This window comes from Melanotaenia boesemani, chromosome 12 (assembly GCF_017639745.1).
Source record: "Melanotaenia boesemani isolate fMelBoe1 chromosome 12, fMelBoe1.pri, whole genome shotgun sequence".
Lineage (NCBI taxonomy): Eukaryota > Metazoa > Chordata > Actinopteri > Atheriniformes > Melanotaeniidae > Melanotaenia > Melanotaenia boesemani.
Genome location: NC_055693.1, coordinates 20338638 through 20360897, shown reverse-complemented (window position 1 = coordinate 20360897; position 22260 = coordinate 20338638). Strand labels below are relative to the sequence as shown.

At 40.0% G+C, this 22260-nt stretch overlaps 1 protein-coding gene across 16 annotated transcripts in view; it reads right to left on the bottom strand.

Annotated features, from left to right (window-relative positions):
• Positions 1-22260, bottom strand: part of dip2a (disco-interacting protein 2 homolog A) — a 92814-nt gene that overhangs the window by 14254 nt on the left and 56300 nt on the right. For 5 of the 16 annotated variants that reach the window (XM_042001921.1, XM_042001926.1, XM_042001933.1 and 2 more), the window contains 27 exons: positions 20927-21046; positions 19925-20122; positions 19665-19756; positions 18801-18911; positions 17720-17843; positions 17529-17638; positions 17257-17359; positions 16595-16659; positions 14158-14251; positions 13694-13813; positions 13457-13571; positions 12868-13007; positions 12429-12565; positions 12004-12084; positions 4493-4620; positions 4223-4337; positions 3888-4089; positions 3655-3764; positions 3001-3081; positions 2716-2833; positions 2464-2585; positions 2126-2237; positions 1888-1997; positions 1643-1773; positions 1374-1542; positions 839-1009; positions 28-57 (listed from right to left, as the gene is read on the bottom strand). In XM_042001921.1, coding sequence (XP_041857855.1) covers positions 28-57; positions 839-1009; positions 1374-1542; positions 1643-1773; positions 1888-1997; positions 2126-2237; positions 2464-2585; positions 2716-2833; positions 3001-3081; positions 3655-3764; positions 3888-4089; positions 4223-4337; positions 4493-4620; positions 12004-12084; positions 12429-12565; positions 12868-13007; positions 13457-13571; positions 13694-13813; positions 14158-14251; positions 16595-16659; positions 17257-17359; positions 17529-17638; positions 17720-17843; positions 18801-18911; positions 19665-19756; positions 19925-20122; positions 20927-21046 — 3209 coding nt within the window. Of the gene's footprint in view, positions 1-27; positions 58-838; positions 1010-1373; positions 1543-1642; positions 1774-1887; positions 1998-2125; positions 2238-2463; positions 2586-2715; positions 2834-3000; positions 3082-3654; positions 3765-3887; positions 4090-4222; positions 4338-4488; positions 4621-12003; positions 12085-12428; positions 12566-12867; positions 13008-13456; positions 13572-13693; positions 13814-14157; positions 14252-16594; positions 16660-17256; positions 17360-17528; positions 17639-17719; positions 17844-18800; positions 18912-19664; positions 19757-19924; positions 20123-20926; positions 21047-22260 lie in introns of those variants that run through there. The other 11 variants (XM_042001924.1, XM_042001928.1, XM_042001929.1 and 8 more) reach the window with 5 other exon arrangements.

Sequence of the window (22260 nt, the reverse complement as noted above, 5' to 3'; positions counted from 1 at the left end):
AAAACTGTCAGTCTTATCCCACAGTACCTGCTCAGCCAGTTTCCCTAACCTGTTGGGCTGACAGGACAGGGCAGGACAGACAAATAAAGATATATATGTATCATATACTTGGGACACACACTCACAAAGTCTGACAAGAAAAAATAAAGAAAAACGAGTGTTGTGTCTTATGCCCAAAATTTAGTAAAAAAAAAACAAAAAACCATAGGTCACATGTCAAAACACCCAGTTACTCTGCCTGGTGTAAAAGAAAGACACTATCTAAATTTAAATAAGCAAACTGATACTGATCTTCTATTGGAAAAGTACTACAGTGAGTAATATGATTTTTAGGATTATTTAACTAAACAATGGAGAGAGGAACTGCTATATCAAAAGAGATATCCCATGATCATGAAAAAAATGTTTGTTTCAGAAGAGTCATCTTGCTGGTTTGCATCATGTGAACAAAACAACTAAAGTGATCACATACACCACTAAAACTGGGTTCAGAACTATCCGACTCATTATTAACACCTGAAAGGATTATAGTGAACTAAATAAATAAATGTGGTCAGATGAAAGTCTTGAATAACTGTATAAAAATGTCAGATGGTATAATAATTGTGTCAAATAAAGAATTTTAAAGTTGAAAACAGTTTAACTCTCTTGTTGAAAGCTCAAACTTAATTAATCAATGTAACATGCTTTGTCCCCACTAACACACTACCCTCGTTTGCACAGTGAACCATTTAAACTGTCTAACAGGCAGTTTGGGGTGAAAAAGAACAGATTTGCAATATGGATAAGAAGCTTTCACCACTATCATCCTTCTAATTAACCTTCACCGGCTACTTACCTGCAAACATATTGCTACATTGACCCTGCAGCCGAATGTGGTGCTGACGGCTCGCGGTGAAAGTCCCAAGTCTTTGAAGATCTTTGAGAAGGACTGAGTGAGGGTTATGCGAGGTCTTTCCTCTGCCACCACCATGCATGTACGTACACAAGACAGGTTCACATTTCTTAACTGGATAAAGGAAAAGAAAGTAGCAAAGTTAGGATTTTGTTTTATGTCTAGAAAAAATCTAAATCTAATTGCACTACTGTGGGAGCTGCATATCAACTAGGATCTCACCAGATAAAATGAATAACAACATCATTACATTTTCAGATGCACCAGGGACATAATTTGCTAAATAAATAAATAGTGGATTTCCTGTGTTGCAGAAAGTAATTATCAAATACAGAACTGTAAAGTATGTTGTAGCTAAGTTCCCTGACATTGCCTTAACAATTAGGATCCTGTAGCATCGGCCTCAGAGGGAAAAGGACTAAACTGCCTGAAAGCCTGTGGGAGGAAAGGCTACAGACTGATGAAAAGACAAACTGACCCGCAGCGCTTCTGTTTGAGAACCCAAGCCTTTGGTGCACATCTCCATCACTGAATACGAGCAGAAGGTGACACGCACTTTATACTGACTGACTGCAGCTAGCCAGAGAGACGCATTACTCTCCAACTCCAAAGGAGGAACAAGGATTGACTGATGGCCTGAATATACACTAAAAGAAGAAACATAAAAGCAAACCAAGAAACTGAGTGAGAATACACAGACAGAAAAGACATTTATCCTGATCCAGTTATGCATGGCTGCTAGTTTACCTGCACAGACACCAGAGAGCAAAGCCCAGGCCGCAGTATGGGTCCAGACAGATGGCGATCTGCCGGGAGGGGTAGAGCTCACACTGCAGTTTAATAGAACGACACAAGGCACTGGTGGCAGCATGAGACATCTAGAAGAGAGACATGAGACAAAGAGACTCAGATGAGCACAGAAACGTGGTGTCCAGAGGCTGATCTCTAAGACAGATGTACTGTCAACAAACATTTCATCTACTTTAACATACTTTGACTCCTGCTAGGATGCCTGTGGTGGACACACTAAAGTCCAGGTAAGCTAACATCTCTGGGGTCGGGGGCTTGTACATCTGAGAGATTTTCTTCCTGGGGAGGTCATCTGCAGAAAAAAAGGAGATGAGAAAAAATGTTACTGTAGTCACAGTAAATTTGACTACTTAAAAATGAACTCCGTGTAGACAACAAGAAATGTCTTAGTGTGTTTGAATGTGGGTGTAGAAAATGTACCTGTGTCCATCACTGTGGGCCAGCTCTTGATGTCTACAGCAGCAGCAGCCTCTTTGGATTTCAGCAGCTTCATTATTGCTTGGGTTGTCAGGATACACACTGACTTACTGACCTACAAACACACAAATACTACAGTTTTCCTCCACATAGTGCATGTGCTGTTGAACTGCTGCCATACTTTTATGTTCTACAAAAAAGCACTCAATGTGGGACAACACTCTCTTTTTAAGTTGTTTTAATATATTTTTATTCATACATTCACAAAGTTCAGTCTCAATAGCACTGATATAGATTAAAAAAGAGTTTTTAAGCTGGCTAACAAACAAACTTTGCAATACCTCAACGATCATTTTGACGGTGGGCAGGGTGGTGGCCAGGTTCTGTGGGTGCGGGGGTCTGACAGTGACCGGCACACAGCCAGCATACAGGCAGCCATAGAAGGTGGCAATCAGATCAACTCCTGCATGCAAATATTACATCTTTTCAGCTGGTAAAATGACTGAATGAAAACTCAGAAAATGAATACAGGATGGTGACACTGCGTCCAAAAGAACCAGAATGAAAGAACCAGTAGCAAAGGATCTCCTTACCAGGCGGGTAGACGAGTGCTACATGGTCTCCAGTGTTGAGGCGTCCCATCAGTGCTGCTGCCACCCGCTCTGCTTTTTTGTGCAGCTGCAGACAGGAAGCTGTGCTTGCCACTGTACCCTAAAAATCAGCCATCAAAACACAATTTACATTAATTAATTTACATAGTCAACAACCATCCAAAACTTTCATCAACAGGACAAAACTTTAATATTTCCATTGTTAGATTCCATTATTTAATTTAATTGAAATAACTAAGATCTTTGTCTGATGTCTATGATCTTTACCTTTGCATTGAGAACAAGGAACAGAGGATGGTCTGGAGTGGCCTGAGCTCTCCACTGTAACACATCCTGTATGTAGAGGAACTACAGGAAAAAGACACAAATACAAATTTAGAGTAAGTAAAGCAAATGTTTATTTATATAGCACTTTTCAAGATATAAATCACAAAGTGCTTCACAATAGAACACAAAACAACACAGGAGATATAAAAACAAAGAAAACTAAGCAAAAGCAAGTTTAAAAATATGCATTTTTAGCTGCTTTTTATAAAAGATTATTGAGTCTGCAGATCTCAGGCTGAGAGGAAGGGAGCTCCTAAGTAACAAACAGAAACATTACATAAGAAATAAGTCACTACACAAATGGTGCAGAACGAAATTGTGATAGCACTTATTTCTGTTATCAAACACGTGATAAACATGATGGGGTGCAGCATGTGTGAAGTGGATAAAAATAGGGGTGTAAAGCATGATAAAAGAAAAATCTGAGTTACACAACATGATGAAAGCTTTTGTTTATATTTGCATAGCTTTTCCTCTCCATCAGATGTGTGTACCTCAGATTTCATTCTTTGGAGGATAGATTTGGGATCCTTACCTGTGGCAGCAGTGTATGTACTGAGGTGCATCATGGGTGAAATGAGGATGACAGTCTACCTTACGTGCCTGGTCATTGTCCTCGAGTTGTCCCACGTCTCTGCCACAGGCTTGTGCAATCCTCTTCCCAGCTACTAAGTTTCCCACTATCATAGAAGCAGGACCCACCTCTGTCCAGCACACCAGTCACCACAGATATCAAAGTCAGCATCAACATTCATGTCATTAGAAAATAATCACAGCAATACAAAGGAATGTTACTTTTCTCTAAACCTGACTATCTGCTGGTCTACCTGGCTGTTTTTGTCTTGGTTTGGGAAGGTTCGTGACACATGTGTGAGGGCACATGAGGACGTTGCAGGGGTGCAAAGCACCTTCTAGGAAGCGCTGTTTGGTCTCAGAAATGTGGATACCACCCAGTGGAGCCTTAGGAAGTGTGTTGGCAGGCACCAGAGCCAGACAGTATACTCCAACCTGGTGGATGCTGTCTATGGCCTGGAAACACGTTTTTAATATGCATTATTCTTGATTATTTATTAAATAAGCCAATAATTACAATATCAATTAATGCAATCCTAATACTACAATATCCTTGGATAGGTTTTTAGGTCAACAAAGCACTCAGTACCTGCAAGACACGGCTCATCCACTGGAAGCTGTCCTCCTCTGAGGCGTCTGGCCTCTGCTCTGCCACCACAACGATCCTCTCATCATGCAGCACAGACACAGAAAACACTGCTATCCTGAAGCACACAACACAAAACAACACTGTTACAGCAGTACAGTGCAGCACAGCTCAGTAATGTTCTCAATAGTCAGTAAATGGTCTGAGACAGACTGTCAATGCAGTCAATTCAAATGTGTGAGGCCGTATAATTTAGTGTGTTTCTTTCTTTACCTGCCCCTGTACACAAACTTCATGGGCTCCACAGCCAGCGCCGTGGCAACCACATCATCAGCGTTATGTCTCCGGCCACTGACCACCATCAGTCCATCCATCTTCCCAACAACAAACACAAGACTGTCCTGGAAGGCAACACATAATACAATATACAAAGTTAGAGAACACTTGACAGCCACACAGTTCTAACTAAATGTTTCACATATAATCTCATGTAAACTGAAGAGAACAAACTGTTTCCTGTGGGCCTGAAAATGATCATAAATCACTAGAGGCTGGCATATTAATTTGGCTTTTAGCTAAGAAAAAGAAAATAATTATCTTATGTTGGTTGAGGTAGGGAAGACTCCCCAATACTAACAGAAATCCATTTTACTTCAACCTTAGACAACATTTGTGTGTTTGTGTGTCTTCATGATTTAAAAAGAGAGATGCATGGATTTATATCGATGTAATGATGTGCTACACATCCCAGCTCTTTAAAATAGAAGGACATCCCCTGATTACATTTGGACAAACCTCCACTATAATGACAGGCTGCATTACAACATGCATGTCCATTCTTTTGTTTTCTCCAAGTACACAAACACACACACATAAGAGGCCTTAATCTTTTGTTTTAGGTTTCCAAAATAGTTTTTGCATTGTGTTTTTCTCCTATTTCTATCCCATCTTTCTTTATGTTCACCTTCTTGTATTAATTTTTTTTCTGTCTACACACCGCAGTCGTTCTTAAATAACTTCGGGGTTATATGTTGAAGCTGTCCTGAAGGGATTTTTTCACAGTTTTGTCTCATCTTCCCAACCTCCATCTCATCTTCTCGAGCTAGAAATCAGAAAATGGACACTGTCTTTTGTTAAGGCTGAGCTCTAGGACTTGTTAAAAAAAGCCTGCAGGAAAGATGTGATGGGGAACTAAAAGAGCCTACAATATGATCATTGTATGTATGATCACACTCCGGTGGTTGATACAGTATCAGTTTTATGCTCTTGATCCTAATGAAACTGCTGTTCCATTAATCTCTTCCAGCAGAATTCAATAACAGTCTGGAGACGTTTCTCTTCTTTACTCTGTTCCAGCTACAAACTGGCCCATAAAGCCAGGGTGCCTTCCAGGTTTGGACTTACTGAGCTTTGATGAATCTAGTGTCAGCACTGCAAAGCTGCAGCTGATCAGTGGGTATGATAGGTTTAGCTAACCAGCAATGATGGGACAGACAAACACAGCTCCCAGCTTGAAGACTGTGTAGGCGAAGCATAAATAAGTCAGCTGCAGGCTTTTTTGAAGCTTGTGGCCCCTGAAGGAGGTTAAATAGCCCCGCAGCTCTTTGTGTAGCACACATGACCTTAGCATGTGGACAGAGCTGACCAGCTGCATCATGAACATCTGATTCTAAACTGGCTTGTGGTTAAAGGTAATTACTGCTCTGACATTAATCCATCCATCCATCCATCCATCCATCCATTCTCTTCCGCTTATCCGGAGTCGGGTCGCGGGGGCAGCTGCCTAAGCAGGGAAACCCAGACTTCCCTCTCCCCGGCCACATTCACCAGCTCATCCGAAGGGATCCCGAGGCGTTCCCAGGCCAGCCGAGAGATGTAGTCTGTCCAGCGTGTCCTGGGTCTGCCCCGGGGCCTCCTTCCGGTGGGACGTGCCCGGAACACCTCACCAGGGAGGCGTCCAGGAGGCATCCTAACCAGATGCCCGAGCCACCTCATCTGGCTCCTCTCGATGTGGAGGAGAAGCAGCTCTACTCTGAGCCCCTCCCGGATCACCGAGCTTCTCACCCTATCTCTAAGGGAGAGCCCGGCCACCCTGCGGAGGTAACTCATTTCGGCCGCTTGTATTCGAGATCTCGTTCTTTCGGTCATTACCCACAGTTCATGACCATAGGTGAGGGTAGGAACGTAGATCGACCGGTAAATTGAGAGCTTTGCCTTTCGGCTCAGCTCTCTCTTCACCACGACAGACATTAAGACACATTAAAATGCCTTTTGAGTTTTGCTGTCTGAAACTAAAAATGAGGAGACAACCACACAGATATAGATTGATAAGTTACATTAATCATGTAAACAAACACAGAAGCCACCACTCAGTCTTGTGTCTGCCAAACAGACTACAGTCTTAAGTTCAATTCAACAGTTTCTGGAGCTCCGATTCACTATTTAATCGATTTTAATTGATGTGCCGATTTAATTACAATACGTGAATGTTCAAAATCAATTATCTTTCATAATGATTAAATGACAGGAACATGGCTGCAAAGCGTGACCGGAAAATACAAGTCGCGTCTTCTACCCGGACATATTAAGGGGACAGTTCGATCCATTTCTCTAAAGTGTCCGGGCGGTAAACAGTAAACAACTGATGAAGTAGAGATGGGATTTATGGCTCTTTGAAGGGAGTCGGATCTCGAGGAGCCTATTCCTTTCAAAGAGCCATTCAAAAGACTGGCTCGTTCTTACAATATCTTACAAAATTTCACAGTAAGAAAGACAATCAAAATACGTACCTATATAAAATCTATTATACAAGATTAAAAAAAATCATAGAAAAAAATATAGATAAAAAAGGATAAACCTGAGCATTCAGTGCAAATTCTAGTAAATGTTTTGGATAGAACTCACAGTATTTGTTTCCGAACAATACTCTCTGCCCATAGACGCTTTACATGAATAGAGTGTGTTGGACACAAGCGGCAAGCTGCACCAGTAAAATGTGAAGCCTATGCAAAAGTGCAAAAAATTGCAATTCACCCTTAATGACAGCTATAAGGGGGGTGAATTTTTTTCTAACTCATCCGTTTGGATGTTATTTAATCTTGAAATTCTGCATAATTAGGGGCGTGTCCTCTTGATGGACTTGAAGGGAGAGTGCTGCACAACTGCGGATTTTAGCTGGCTAACAGCGTGCCTTAGCTTTAGCCCGCCTACCTCCTTTAGCTGGTTATCTACCATTAACCCTGGGTTAACTCAGTTAGCGCTTAGCTACAGGCAGCTTAGAGTTTGATGGGTGTCAATCATCCACCCCCACCTTCAAAGTCCTCCTCTCAGCTCCACCTCTTTCCCCATTGGTGGATTTTCTGGGAATCATGACACGTGTGACGCTGCCTAAGACGAAGGTGGCAGCTAGGCTTTCAGCAGCTGTTGCACAGCATGAGATTGACTCATCGTATTTTAGGCTAGCCTTTGGAAACATTTAGGTTTTTGTGGACATGAGGACTTACAAGGCCTGGACAAGAATTACTCTGTATACAAGCTGTTTAAAGTTTAAAATATAATAGTAATACCACAACATGCAGCAGCATCTCATGTGTTCCCAGCCAGGGTTAGAGGAGAAGTTGCGTACGTTGTTAGAATAGCATTCCATTTAGACTACTTGATCAAAAAGATATAAGTTATGTATGCTGTTTTGATAGATAGGCTACAGTGATATTTAATATTTTATTTGACAATAGTTATTTCAAAGTTAATCATTACATGTTCAATCTCACAGTTTGGGAGAAGGTGCAAGATGCTAATAAGTCAATGCATGAAAAACGTGTTAAGACATTGTAACCTCCCTTGCAAAAAGGATAATCCGGGAAAAAAATGTAATGTAAGTACAGATTCATACACTTCATCTGAGTTTTTAAGTGCATTTCCCCTCAGGATTAGTGATACAAGAGATACACTTGGGCCATGTGCATAACCACAAAACTAACTTGTGGCACTCAGAGAGCGCAGGCCTTCGCCAAGCCATTATAATTTTCTTTTTTTTTTTTTGCCAGTGACTATGGGCACTATATCTTAGTTAGAAGCTGTAATGGAAAAATGATCCTCATCTCTCCATAGAGAAGGATCCTTTAAAAAATTAGCTGGATCCAGGCAGTGATACATTTCACCCCCAAAATCTAGTCACTTGTTCCTTTATCCATTTCTGACATTTCCTGAAAATGGAATCAAAATCTGACAATAACAATTTGAGTTATATTGCCAACAGACAAACCAGCGCAGCTGAATACATGACCTCGACATTCTTAAGAATGTAGCCAAAAATTCTTGTGTTTACCACAGGAAACCATGACTCAAACATATTGTATTAAAATAAACATTTCAAGAAATGCAATTAATAAATACCAGTCCGTTGCAGAAGACAAAATATCCCTTATTTATGGAAGCAGTATTAGATTGCTAAGGGTGGAGTTCAACTTGTGAGCTGATACTTGGAAAACAAGGGGAGCTAATTCCAAGACAAAAACAAACTTGTCCTGGCTAAGTTGCAAAAGCATTTTTCACTAAGAAAGGCGATCAGTGCTGAGACCCTTCACCACAACTTGCAGAAAAAAAAAAAAAAAAAAAAAAAACACAGACATGGCAGCCAGTACAAGGTCTGCTTTTGCACTTATCCCAACACACATGTAAGTCAGAGGCCAAACTCAGCCTAATTCAACGAACAGGCTGTGTGACATGAAAGGAAGAGGCTGAAAAATCTGTGTATTTATGTGCACACAAGCCTTGCAGCAAGGAAGGAAGGAAGGAAGGAAATAAATAAATGAATGAATGAAGCGGAGTCAGGACTCCCAGACGACCATCTCCTCAGACAGAAGCACATGGTCTCAAGCTAACGGCCACTTCTTTCTGCCCCAAAAAGAAGATGCTGATTAATGGGGTGGGCGTGGCTCAGCAAGGTAGCGCGGCCGTCTTGTAACCCGAGGGTTGCCGGTTCGATCCTTGGCCAAGTCGCGTTCATGTTGAGGTGTCCTTGGGCAAGACACCGAACCCCTACTTGCTCCTGATGGGTCGTAATTGAGCACATGTATGATGTCAAGTGCTTTGGGTATAATCCCAGGTACAGTAAAGCGCTATATAAATACGGACCATGTACCATTTAATGATATTTAGATTAATCAGAACATATTATTCGTCCTCTGTGACCTGCAGGGGATAAAGCACTCATCTTGATGCGGCGTCAGTAACAGCAGGTCAGGGGTCAGGACCCCACCAGGCCCCTGCCTCTTTAATGAGGTTTAAAGAAATGATCTGTGGGATATATTTAGATGTTACAAAAAATGTCCTGGCAGGTTTAGTTAAGAACACAACACATCCAGTTATAGCAAGTTAGGCTAATAAAACATAATCCAAGTCTGATATAAACAAGGTGTCAGCTCTTCTGTTGCTGTGGCAACCAGACAGAGTGTAATGTTATTGCTGTGCAACACAAGATCAACGTGAAACTACAAGTAATGAAATAAATAAACAGAAACAAAAGTAGAGAAATCCTTGTATATATGACACAGAGAACATCTCTGATACAAGCAGCTTAAAATCAACAAATCTGACATATTTGGAAATGCTGAATTTTAGCATATCTGACATTCTCCAGCTGTTTCAGGAACATTTAAGTCTAGGTTTCATTATTATTACGCGTCTTTTCTTACTCCCATTTCTCCTCCGCCAGCTGACCGTTTGGGCACAGACATGTAAACATAACTTCGTTTATAGCTTTGACTTGGAAGGACTAGATTTACCCTCAGAAAACCAAACTGCAAATCTATAGAGAAAATGAAGGAAACTATGGCCTTCATGGACTTTCTGACTTTTCACTATATTTTCAATAACCATGTTATTGCCATTCATTGAGTTTATACATGTGAGATTTGGCTACAACCTATCACACAAATAGAAAAATAAAAAATAAAGTAAAAACAAACAGATCCCACAGTTGCTTTGATTACAGAGGATGCAGCTGATAACAACCTCTAAGCAACTCTAAAACAAACATGATAATATATAAATAAATAAAATGAATACTTAACAAGTGCAGCACCATGTGCAGTGTTAAACCTGAAGTAAGATTCGGAAAGGAAACCATATTTATATTATTACACACTGATACTCATGTGATAATGTGGAAATGGACAGCAGCAGAGTGAGCTATCTGATAAGGTTTGAACCCTTCATTCCAGTCATACTGCCATTGTGTCTCTGTGGAAGACACTTAAAGACCCGTCACCATGGGGCACGTCACACACACAGTATGTGACCACAGAAACAAACATCACCCACAGGTTACTGAGGCCTGTGACCTCTATGTGAAGAATGTCAGGAGTAAGAGCACAGAGTCATGACGTGAGTGTGCAAATGTGTGTTATATTAGATTACTGGCTAGCTTGCATGCATGTCATTGTTCATCTTAAAGTGCCTGAGATTCCTGAGAAAACAGGGTGAAAACTTATTTAAAATATCTGGGAAGGTTTGACAAGTGGCTTAATGTAGAAATAAAAGATGTATTTTAATCCCAACAGTAAGTGCACATGACATAATCTCACTTAAGTTTGGCCCTTGGGGTTATTGGTTTGACTTCAACATGGAGAAAGAATATGGGAAGGAACCCGGTTGCTGCAAACGATGGCGAAGCTGATTAAAATCACATTGATCTGCTCAGAAAATGTCTTCTGCTGCAGTCAGAGTAAAGGCCTTTAACACCGCTCTCTGCTCAAAGCTCCTTATCAGTAAAACATCACAGTTAGTGCCAGAGAAAACATCACAGTGATAACTTTAGACTTTGAACTAACGATGCATAAGAGACCACATTCATACATCATTACTCTAGATGGACCTTCTTAGATATTAAGTCCTAGCAGACTATTAAATAAAACATTCAAAGTAGCGAATTTACTCAAACGTATTGCTATCTGTTATCTTTAGTTAGAGAGGAGAATAAAGGTAATTCAGTAAGAACCTGCACAGCTTTGCTGCCATCAAGAAACCGCCTCTCATCAACTGCTGGAAAAAGTGCTGCTAATTCAGTTTCAATTTAAACATTCAAGAAAGATGGAAAATAGCTGCTAATTTGTGAAGCTCCATCAAAGTTAATCAGAATTAAGCACAATCTTCAACTAAAACTAGCTGCCTCTGCCTTTCTACTATGCGTTTACTTAAAAGCAGATGGTTGTCAGTTAATTCAGTGTCAGGAAATCTCCACTGCTGGGAACAAACGCATCTTCATCATTATTTCCTTTTAACTTTCTTTTAAGGCCTAACCATTTTTGTCAACACCCAAGTGGTTTACATATACGAAAAAATGTATATGAAAATGTAAAAAATGTCTGCAAACATTTAGACTTTAGATGTTTTTAAAGGCCATTTCTGTTTGAAAACATGTCAGCGTGCTGAGCTGCTGATCACTTTCTTGACAAACAGACTTTGTACAGAGAGCATTTAAAAGCTGTTTGTTCAGTTATTCAGAAAAATACGGAAAAAAATACTCAATGAAATAAAGCAGTCAGGCTGAATAAAACTGAATATTAATCACAGTATCTTCAGTATTATTGTTACTATCACCATTATTTCTATTTCTGATAAATGACTTATGGCAAATTATCTGACTGTTGTGGTAAACAGATACTATAAAGCTCGTTCCACTACCAGTAGCATCATAATTTGTAGGATTAGCTAAGATTCAGTTATCAATAGAAAAAAGTACAGAATTCATTGGATAAAAGCATTAATGGGTTGTAACTTACAGGTCCCACAAAGCCGAGTAGTGAGGTTCTGGTGAAAGGTCTGTCGCTGATGGGAACCCCAGATAATGTGATTGGGATCGTCTGGAACAACACACAATGCTTTTTAACCTCATATTTAAGAAATAAAAATAGGAAAAGATTATTTCCTGCACTAAGAACAACAGGTAATGATTGTATACACATTGTATTTAGCAACAGATCCCATTGAGGTAGATCATGATGAGTTTGGAGTAATGCTTGGGGCTTTTAAGTTTAATAAGCTCATTTCAATGTTAACAGATAATTATAACCGATTAGTGTTGTTACAACTTGTAACTTAATTCATGTGCTTTGTTGTGTCAAATCTGCATTCCACTTACTGAGCTAAATATAACTTCAGAGGTCCCACAACATTTTATCAAGCAGCCATACAGTAACTCACTCACCTCAAAGATGTTCTTGGTCATGCCAGGGAGACCGTAGTAAGCTAAACCAGTGCTACCTGAACTCACACAGATCTCTCCAACCTCGTCTGTCTGACAGAGATAAGGTGTCCCCTCCACTCGCACGACACAAATCAGAGCTGAAAATGCAAAACAGACACAAGAAGATGTGCACAAGGTCTGCAGAGTCCTGGTTGAATCATATTTCACAAAACCTCTGCTTAACACCTCTAAAAGCCTGATAAGTGAAGGTTATTAGTTTAGGTTTCTTCTATAAAAGTATAATTTAGTTTAAGTACAAACAGGAGAAAGTAAAAAACTGCTTTTGAGCTATGTAGAGAAATACTCAGTTATCCCCAATATGAAAACCTGTCTTCTTCATCTGCAGCCTTTTGGTCATTAACAGCAGGAAAGCGTTAATAGGCAGTGCAGCGTACAGTACCTCCAGGCATGACCTGTCCCACGTCCTGCACTGTGAGGACAGAGAGTTTCTCCTCCGTGTCCACGCGGATCACACTGTGACTCAGCCCACCCATGGACAGCACCGCCTTCCCTGGAGGAGGAACACCCATTTCTGGAGGTCTGCAAGACACATGCATACATTAACACAGTGTTACAGTATATTACACTTACACGGAGAGGGAGACTTGCAGTTATTTCCCCTCATCTTTTATCACTAATAATCTGAACCATGCACAGGCTCAGCACAATTTCTTTATAAAAGTACTACTGACTTGTAAAAGGGAGAAAAGAAAAACTTAATATGAGACTGTAAGACTTTGTGGTTTGCTTTGACAATTTCTAGACTCTCTTATATACTGTATTTGACAAGTCATTGCCAAAGTTGTGCTACCTAATCTACCAAAATCATGTCTGTTTAGACTACCTGACATTAAACAAATAAATCTCCCTTCCCTTTCTTCTCCCAGGAGCCTAAAATTGCAAACACAGTGCTTAAAGTAAAGAGTACAGCAGTACAACAGTGAGGAAGCTTGTTGTTGTTCCAATCAGGTGCAGTAACAAAGGCTCACCTGCGGATGGCGACAGTCATTGCTTCTGAAGAGCTGGCACATGGACAGATCACCTCAGGTCGCAGCCCACGTGCCTGAAAAACATTGAGGAAGGCATCGCAGGAGGATATCGACCCTGCAGCAACACAAACAGAATCAGCCAAGTAGATGTACAAGCAAATTAAATAACTCAATATTAATGTCTGGTGACTCCATGGTGCTTTATTTTCTATTGAAGAAGTTGCTGCAGGGACTCACATGGGTTAGCTCCGTCAGCTACAATCAACATGCGCAGCGAGCTCAGGCTGATGTCTCTCTGGTCTCTCTGAGCCAGAAGAGACCAGTGCATGTCCCTCGACTTCACCACTGCTACCCGTGCTACACAGGGGACAAAAAGACAAAACAGATGGGCTTATAATGGAATTATCAAAGGAAAAACTCCATCATCTCAACCTCCTCTGTTTCAGTAGATACGACTGAACCCGAAATCAATAAGTCAAACAAATTACTGCTTTAATTCATCCTTCGATCCAAAATACGTAGAGCGAATCAAAACTAGTTGAGTATTATGCATTGTTCTAAAATGACTGCTTTGGTTTTTCACAGAAAACCCCAACAAGCACTGCCTTATGTTGACTTGCATCGAAAGGAATCCATAATATTATAATTAAAATGCAACTAGAACAGAACACTGACAACAGTCAAGTTGCATGTACCCTCACCTTTGTATGTGTGAACCTTCTGTATCCAAGACAGGGGGTTGACTTTCATCAGGGAGTAGGGAATGCTGATCACATGCATCCGATTCATGACACTCTGCGTAAGAACAGGAAAACCTTAGATAAATGTCTGAGTGTCACAAGTGCATTACAGCTACCATCCATGATGTCACTATAAACATGTGCCAGGTTTATGTTAGGAATATAAAATTCTGCTGTGTCAAGAATCTGAACATGTAATGGCAATTCATGTATGAGCAGTGCGTTCACTCCATGGCAGATCTTAATCCAATCAAAACTGGCTTTTTGTATGTTACAGGAATGTTTGAAACATGGAGTTCTCACAGTGGAGTCAGTGGATGAAGCACAACTTATATCAGCAACCTGAGACGAGAGCTCCTCTCTTTTAAGATACATTTTGGTCCAGAAATATTTGGACAAAATAACTAGCTCTGCCATTTTAACCATCTATAACACATTTAAATTACACTTGTATGACAAATATTGACTCATAGTGCAGACTTTTAGCTACAATAAGAAGTTTTTCATATTCACATTGCTTTACTACGGAAGCCGAGAGCAGCCAGGCTTGCATGTTTTTATAACACTGTTTTGTCGTGATAACGGAATAATTTATATCACTATCCCGAGAAGGCAAACTTTATTTAGCCATTATCTTTTTTTTTCCAACACCTCAACAGGTGGATCCAAGAAAGCTTGCGTCAGATCGAGCAACGTCCATCACTGATCAATGTGTTCGATTTCACTTCTATCAAGTCTGACAAAGCCTAAAATAGTGACATGTTTTACCAACCACTCATATACATAATTACACATTATACACCATGACTGTAGCCCCTCCCATCAGCTGTCATTGGGTCTGTTTTGATGAATGAAATCTGGGGTCACACACTTACTTTTTGAGCCCACCTTAATCATCTCATTATCTCGAGAAAAAGGTCCTTGTTATCTCGAGATAACAAGAAAATTATCTCGTTATCTCATGATAATGATTAAAAAAAATAATAATATTTGATAACGGCCACTCCCAGCGTTCTAATATGTAGAACTGCCTTATTTACTGTTTTTTGGAAAATATAATTGGAAAAATAAACATGACTAAATAAATTAATAACCCAAGAATGCAACCCTGATTACTTTGCTAGGCCTTCAGAGCAGCAGTCTCTGTTAGTCAAGCCTTTATCAAATGAAATTTGGCTTACTCTGGTTCAGATCAGGCAATTCCACAGGCCACAGCAGAACAGCTCACTTCTTTACCTTTAATAGCAGGATTTTTTGGCTCATTGTTCATTTGTTCTATGAGGCAACAACCAATCATCTCTGCTGAATTTGAATTATAAATCACTGTAAACTTTATGATGAATCATCCTGCCATTGTCCTGTTAAATTATTAATAAACACTGGAAACCATGAACATCTATGGCCTCATTCTGCCTCATTGAGTTTTATAGGTGAAGACTGATCCATTCGCCATTTAATCTTTATTCCCTCATCTTTTTAGTACAACTTAAAGTCTTAGCAGTAGAGGGACCTGAATGATAAGTAGACTGACATGTTTTTTAATGTTAATCAGTGTGATCGGGGCATTAGTGCAGCTTGCACAAAGTAAAAAAAAAAGTGTAAATGTAAACAGTAAAACAAAAATTAGTAATGTTAAAATAAACTGTTGGCTATGACCATACAAGATATATTACAATAAAATAAAATAACATGCCATCATGCAAATACTAAAAAGCCATGGACCCCCTGCCCCACCCCATGCTAAAAATCATGCTTAGTTTTATGTTTTCAGAAGTGAGATTCTCACCATAAATAATGTATTCTGGCTGAGTCCTGTCCTTCCTTATAGCCTAAGTTAAATTAACAACATATAGCCTCACATTGTTTTTCTTAAAATAGGGACAGTGTGTGGATATTAATCACTGTGGCTCTGAATGGCCAATGCCTCGGGGATGATGATGGTTATCTGAGACAGAGCTGCCGTCGGATCCTAGTTATTGTTTTGCTTTTTGTAAGATTTGCATACTGCTCAAAGCTGCTGCTTCCTGCATTTTAATCCATCCCTGTTGGATAGTGGGCTGTTCATTTAATGGCTACCTATAGAAAATGTCATGTTCATGTTGTAAATAATGCAACAGTTCAAGTTTTGACCTGCACAAGATCATTTCTTTGCATATTTTTTGGACAATAAACATTGTTATAAAACTATAAAAATTTATTTTGCTTTTTCCCAAGTTTTTAATAAGCAAATGTAAAGTCTTGTCAATAAATTAGTACAGGTAATAAAAAAATATTAGTAGTAGTATGACTTCCAAAAAATTCAATACTGGTCTCACTGTATCAGTGTCCAAATATTACCAGTCCTAACTGGATATTACCATCGTCTTAGCATAAATAAAGGGTTTTGGAGAAAACTTACAGTGAGGACTCCATGCCATAATCCTGCCTCTCGCTTGAAGTCCAGGACATTCGTTATGGTCTCAGCTATAAATCAAAAAGGAGATTATGCCAAGATTAGAAGGACAAACAAGACTGGAGAAATTTAATTTAACATTTCAATTTCACATTTTCAATTAGTTCTGTAAAGAAGAGTAAATTATGACTTGAGCTCTACAGACTTGAAACATACACAAAACTAAGTTTTAGAAACAGATCTGGAGGGTCTCTGGAGGCTACTGGTGCAGTTAGAAGTTATTTAGAGCAAAACTGGGGCACTGGATGATGGGAGGTGCTTTATGTTCTCTTTCATTTTAAAGACCTGACCCAGGTCTGACAGACTGAGACACAACCAGCTGAACAACTGCATTTATCACACTGTAATTACACCAGAGAGGGTTGGTGAGCTACCGTACACCAGAGCATGAGTTATATGATAGAATATAACAGGTAGATGGTGGATTCTTTCCATTTCAATGAGCTGTTCATATTTTGATTTTCCTTGAATCTAATTACAGTTAATGATAGTAGCTTCATGCTGTTTCTGTTTCTCTTTACTTCACTGTCTTTCTAAAATATCTACATCAGAGTAATGAATGAATAAAGAAAACAGGGGGCACAATGAGGTCTGCAAGTCGTCCTCACCTTCAGTGTAGCAGCAGGCCTGTGTGAGGGCATGACAGTGAGCCAACATGACTGAATGTGACACTGTGATTCCCATGGTGCTTCCTTCTTTGCTGGTTTTATACTACATTAAATAAAGATGGAGAATAAATTATATGGATTTTGTAGAAAAAAACAAAACAAGATTTAATTATAAATACTAGCCTAACATATTAATTAACTAAATTAATCATATCAAAATACATAACTTATTATCAGAAGAATTCAGCACCGTTTGATGAAACTGCTCTTACCTCTATGTAGGCTATTTCATTACTGGCTTCCCGTATTGGAGGGTGCCAGTCTTTTGGAGGCTTCACAACATGTTTTCCATCTGTCACAAACCACAGTAACCGTGGCCAGCCTGCAGAGACAGAGACATGGAATCAGTTCAAGCCAAATGAAACCATACTCTCTGTCAAAATGAAAACAAAACAGGCTGTACCTTTGAAAGTGACTACCTCCCCTGTTTGTGCTTTGGGCAGGCCTTTCTGACAAGCGTCAGTGGTTAGTGCCAATGTGACCCCACAGCTGCCCAACAGAAAGCCAATCTGTTGACTTCCTGCATCCTGGGATTCCAAAAAGGATGAAGAAGTTTAGTTCTTGAACAGCATTCATCACACAAAGATCAAATATGAAGAACAATCAAATTCAGAGCAAGACTAACTTTGACAAAATACATACTGAGAAATGTGGGAATTTAAAAAAAAATGTATTGACTAAAAAAAGAAGCCCTCAGAGCTTCCCACATTAAAGCATCAGCAGGTATGCAGGCAGAGTGACAGCCAATCACTATTAAAAACTCTACCACAGTGCATCAAACACAGATCAGAGCAGGAATGAAGCCCATGATCTGACACGCACTCACTCATATCTGACTGGCTATGCAAATTAGAGCTAAACTCCTGCTGAGCAAACTGCACTTCTCAGTCATATTAAACAAACGGGAAACACAAAGTAAAAGAAAAAGTGAGGAAAAAAAGGGAGGACAGCAGAGAGGCAGGGAGAAATAGTGGGAAGATAATGATATGAAAAGACAGAAGGAAACAAAAAGAGAAGAATGAGTGATGGGGGCTGTAAGGATGAGCAAACCAGTTTCTGACTCCTGAGAACAGTTTGCCTGTGGTCTAATATTATGACTAAAGCTACTCATCATCTCACCTCAGTCATCTTTCATTAATTACAGCACAGTATGAGCCAACAGCGTGCTTATAAAGTGCAATCAAGAGCACACATTAATATTCATCCTGTGTAACTAATGTGGAGAAATTGAGTTCAGTGTGAGCTGATGAGTGTGCTGGAAATTGAAACTCATTATGACACTCACATTAAACACTCCAGAGATAGTACTGCTATTTTAACAAACAATGGGGGGAAAAAAAATCTGTAAATGGTAGCTGTTTGACTTTAAATGTTTAAGCGATCATTGTCCAGCAGGGGTCAGTAGAGCTCTGATTTGTGTAGATCAGCACAAAAATGTCAAAATGAACAAAATCCCAGGAGACTGTGTTTCTATTTGTCTTTACCTTTCTAGTCAGCGGCACCTCAATAGGCACAGGTACCAGCTCTGCCAGGAGACAGCCGTAGAAGGCCACCATGAACATCACTGGGTCATTGTTTGGAAAAACAAGTGCAACCTTGAGGGGAAGTCAAAGACAACATCACAATATACCAAAGTTCATATGTCTTAAAGGCATTTCATTTCTTATTAAAGATGTTATAAAAACAAAGCAGCAGAATGTGAAACAAGTACTGTGGACATATTGTAAAACCACATGTTGGATAAAAATCTGAAGCTACTGTATTTGTAAATGTGAGATAGTACTGAGTCTATTGTGGAAAACGGAGAACTGACATCCAGTCTTCTGTGTGGCTTGATATTTAGTGGGAAGACAACTTATTTGCTCTTTGGCTGAGAGTTAGTTGATATCTGAAATGTATAATAAATATTAGGTTACTGCCGGCAGCCAGTTGGCTTAGGTTAGTACAAAGATTGGAAATGGAGAGAAACAGCAAGCCATTGTTTGTTTTAGCTTTGGCATCTAACATTGCATGAACCTACAATAGTTATTTTTCATTTAAGCTCGTGACTGGATCAAACAAACAACACAGTGTGTTCATTTAAAATCTTTAGAGAAGCTGATGCCTGGGTTTTATAATCTAACCAGCTGCTGCTATTCCTCAGAATGTTGAAGGGTTTGAGTATTTCTTTGGCTGCAAAGATTAGTCATCAACTTATTCTTCCGACAGCTTTTTGTCTACATGTTATGTTGGTTATTTCTAACAGAGCTCATTTGATAAATCCTTTCAATACCAAGACCGATAAAAAAAACAAGAATAAAACACACAACTGATCACCAATGAAAGCACGGTTTGATCTCATGACTCACTCTGTCTCCAGGTACAAGCAAAGGCTCATTTCTGGTGCTCAGCTTGTTGAGAAGCGTGTAGGCCAGCTTCTGACTGCGGGTCCATAGTTTACCTAAAGAAGTCAAGACACTGTTGTTTTTTTCTTTTGATATGACAAGCCTCTGTCCACCATTCCACACATTACAACACACTTCCACTGTTTTTTCAAAAAGAGAAATGCAACATTAAATGGCATCTCCATTTTCAGTTGTGGGCCACTTGTCAATAAGATGACACCTACCATAGGTGAGTGTGTAGACGGACTTGCCAGCATTGTCAAGTGCTGTCAGACAGGGGCTCTTGGGATGAGTGGTGCCCCATCTTTGTAAGGCTGCTGGCAAAGAGGGAGGCCAGTTGGTGACCACCCCGAGGGGCTCTCCTTCCAGGGGACTCATCTGCTGGCCTTCTGGCTTTGGCTGGTTGGGATCTGGCTGCTGGACTAGATAGAAGGAGAAAAGCATTTCATCTTTATGAGAGAATGGGTCAGTGGATAATCTGAGTAGAAGAATTAGGTCTTGAACTGCTTGTGAATGTCACAACCATAAGACAAGATAATGAAAAGGAGTGAGGCACTAAAAGACAATGAGAGGGGAGTGAGGGATGATCAAAGGTGACCTCTTTTCTATCCTTATTAGTCTTAGCTGCTTCCGATATACCTTCCTGAGCAGCAGCTCCTGCTTACTGAAAGACATGTCTCTCTTCACTATTCCTCAAGCCATCACACCAGCAATTTGATTTGACTTCTTTCTCTCCATCACCGGTCTCCCTCGACAAATTCTGAACTCTCTGACAAGTGGAATTCAGAGCTGTTTAACAGAGCTGGCAACCTGTATCCGAGTCAAATAAAACAACTATCAGAAACAAAAACAGTCTATTCTGCTGTCGCTTCAGCTCACTGTGTGTTTTTCCCAGACCCCAACAGCCTCTGCGCCAGAACCAGAGAGGCTTTACAATCACCTGCTGATGTGTTGCTGCTCCTGCCACATTTCCCTTTACGCACTGTTTATTCAGAATGACAGAGCCACCCAAAATTAACCAAGGGAGGCTGCAATGGAGGAAAAATCTGGACAGGGCTGGTCCACTTTGTGCAGTCAGTATTCCCTTTTCACACCCTGTGATTCTAGCTCCAACAATAGGCTTACCACTGGTCAGAAGGCTGATGCGACTGTATTGCTGGAAAGAAGACTTTTTTTTCCCAAAATGTGCTAATAGAGGAAATGTAATTACTTTCAGGTCAGCTTACCATCCAAAAGCTCCTCAAAGTCATCAACAAAGAACTCGCGCAATGGTGGGCGCTTTGGTCTCTTCAGTGTATTAAGCAGCTGCTGGATTTTGTTGGAGACGCGACTGTTGACTGGAACACCTACAAAATGAGTTGGGGGGGGGTTAAAAAGTAAAAGTGCAGGGGGTGGAACATGGATATAAACAAGGCAAGGCAAAAATGCATGGAGCCACAGACATGAAAGATGTGAAACAGAAGGATATCGGAGTGAAGCGGGTTGGAGGATGGTATGTGTGGATGGATTGAAAGATTGATGAAGGAGTAGAGAATGAGTAGAAGGAGGACAGATGAAGAGAAAAAGTTCAGTGTGGTGTTATAATAAGACACAGAGGACAACCAGCTGTCACTCGCACTGTGGCATGACAACAACACATTAGACCATGAAGTCCTTGACAGTCACCTGGAGGTCACAGACATTCATTTGGAATTCTCTATAATCGCCGACAAACCTCACATAAATAAATCAGGAAATAAGGAGCCATCGTGCCTGCTGCCTAGCAACACAGATGTCTTCTACACAGTATGTGAGGACATTACAGAAGGTGCCTGTTTCACACAAAGTGTAAAATTCTGAAATCCATAAGTTAAAAGATGTGTAAACTGTTTGATATGCATGCTTTTTATTACTATGAAAACATTGCGTGTATTAAAACAGTGTAATCTTAGAGACATTGACCTTTGTAAAGACAATAGAACGACATAGCAGAAAGGGCGAGTGAATGAGAGCAACAAAATGAGATACTAGACTGAATACATAAAACAAATAAATAAATAAAGGACAAGGAGTTGCTGCCATGTTAGATTTTCCTCAGACTGTAATGTAATCAGCAGACATTATTTCCATCATATGAATTCAAACTTAAGTATTGAAAGAGGCAGTTTGTGTCAGACATGAGAGCTGAAAGACACAGCTGTGCACAGCGTGCCTGATCTATCTTACTATAGCAGGGCCAACTCAGACAGACACAGCCTCTTCATGTAGGGACAGATGCACCTGGATTATACATGGGGGCCAGCAGCACCCGATGGGCCAATTAGAAAGTCCCTGACACACAGGCCACGAACCCAAACAATTAATGAGCCTTGATAACTGACATTACAGCAAACCAGGACCCACCTGTGAAGATTGTGTAATTAATGTTTTTGTGACTTAGTAATTATTATATCTACAGCATTAAATTACAATCTTTGTTTTATCCGGGGAAAAACATAACACCAACTCTTGACATTAAAATGAACTTTCTATACAGTACAGTATACAGAAAAGAATTTAAATATCAAACGCAAACTATAAC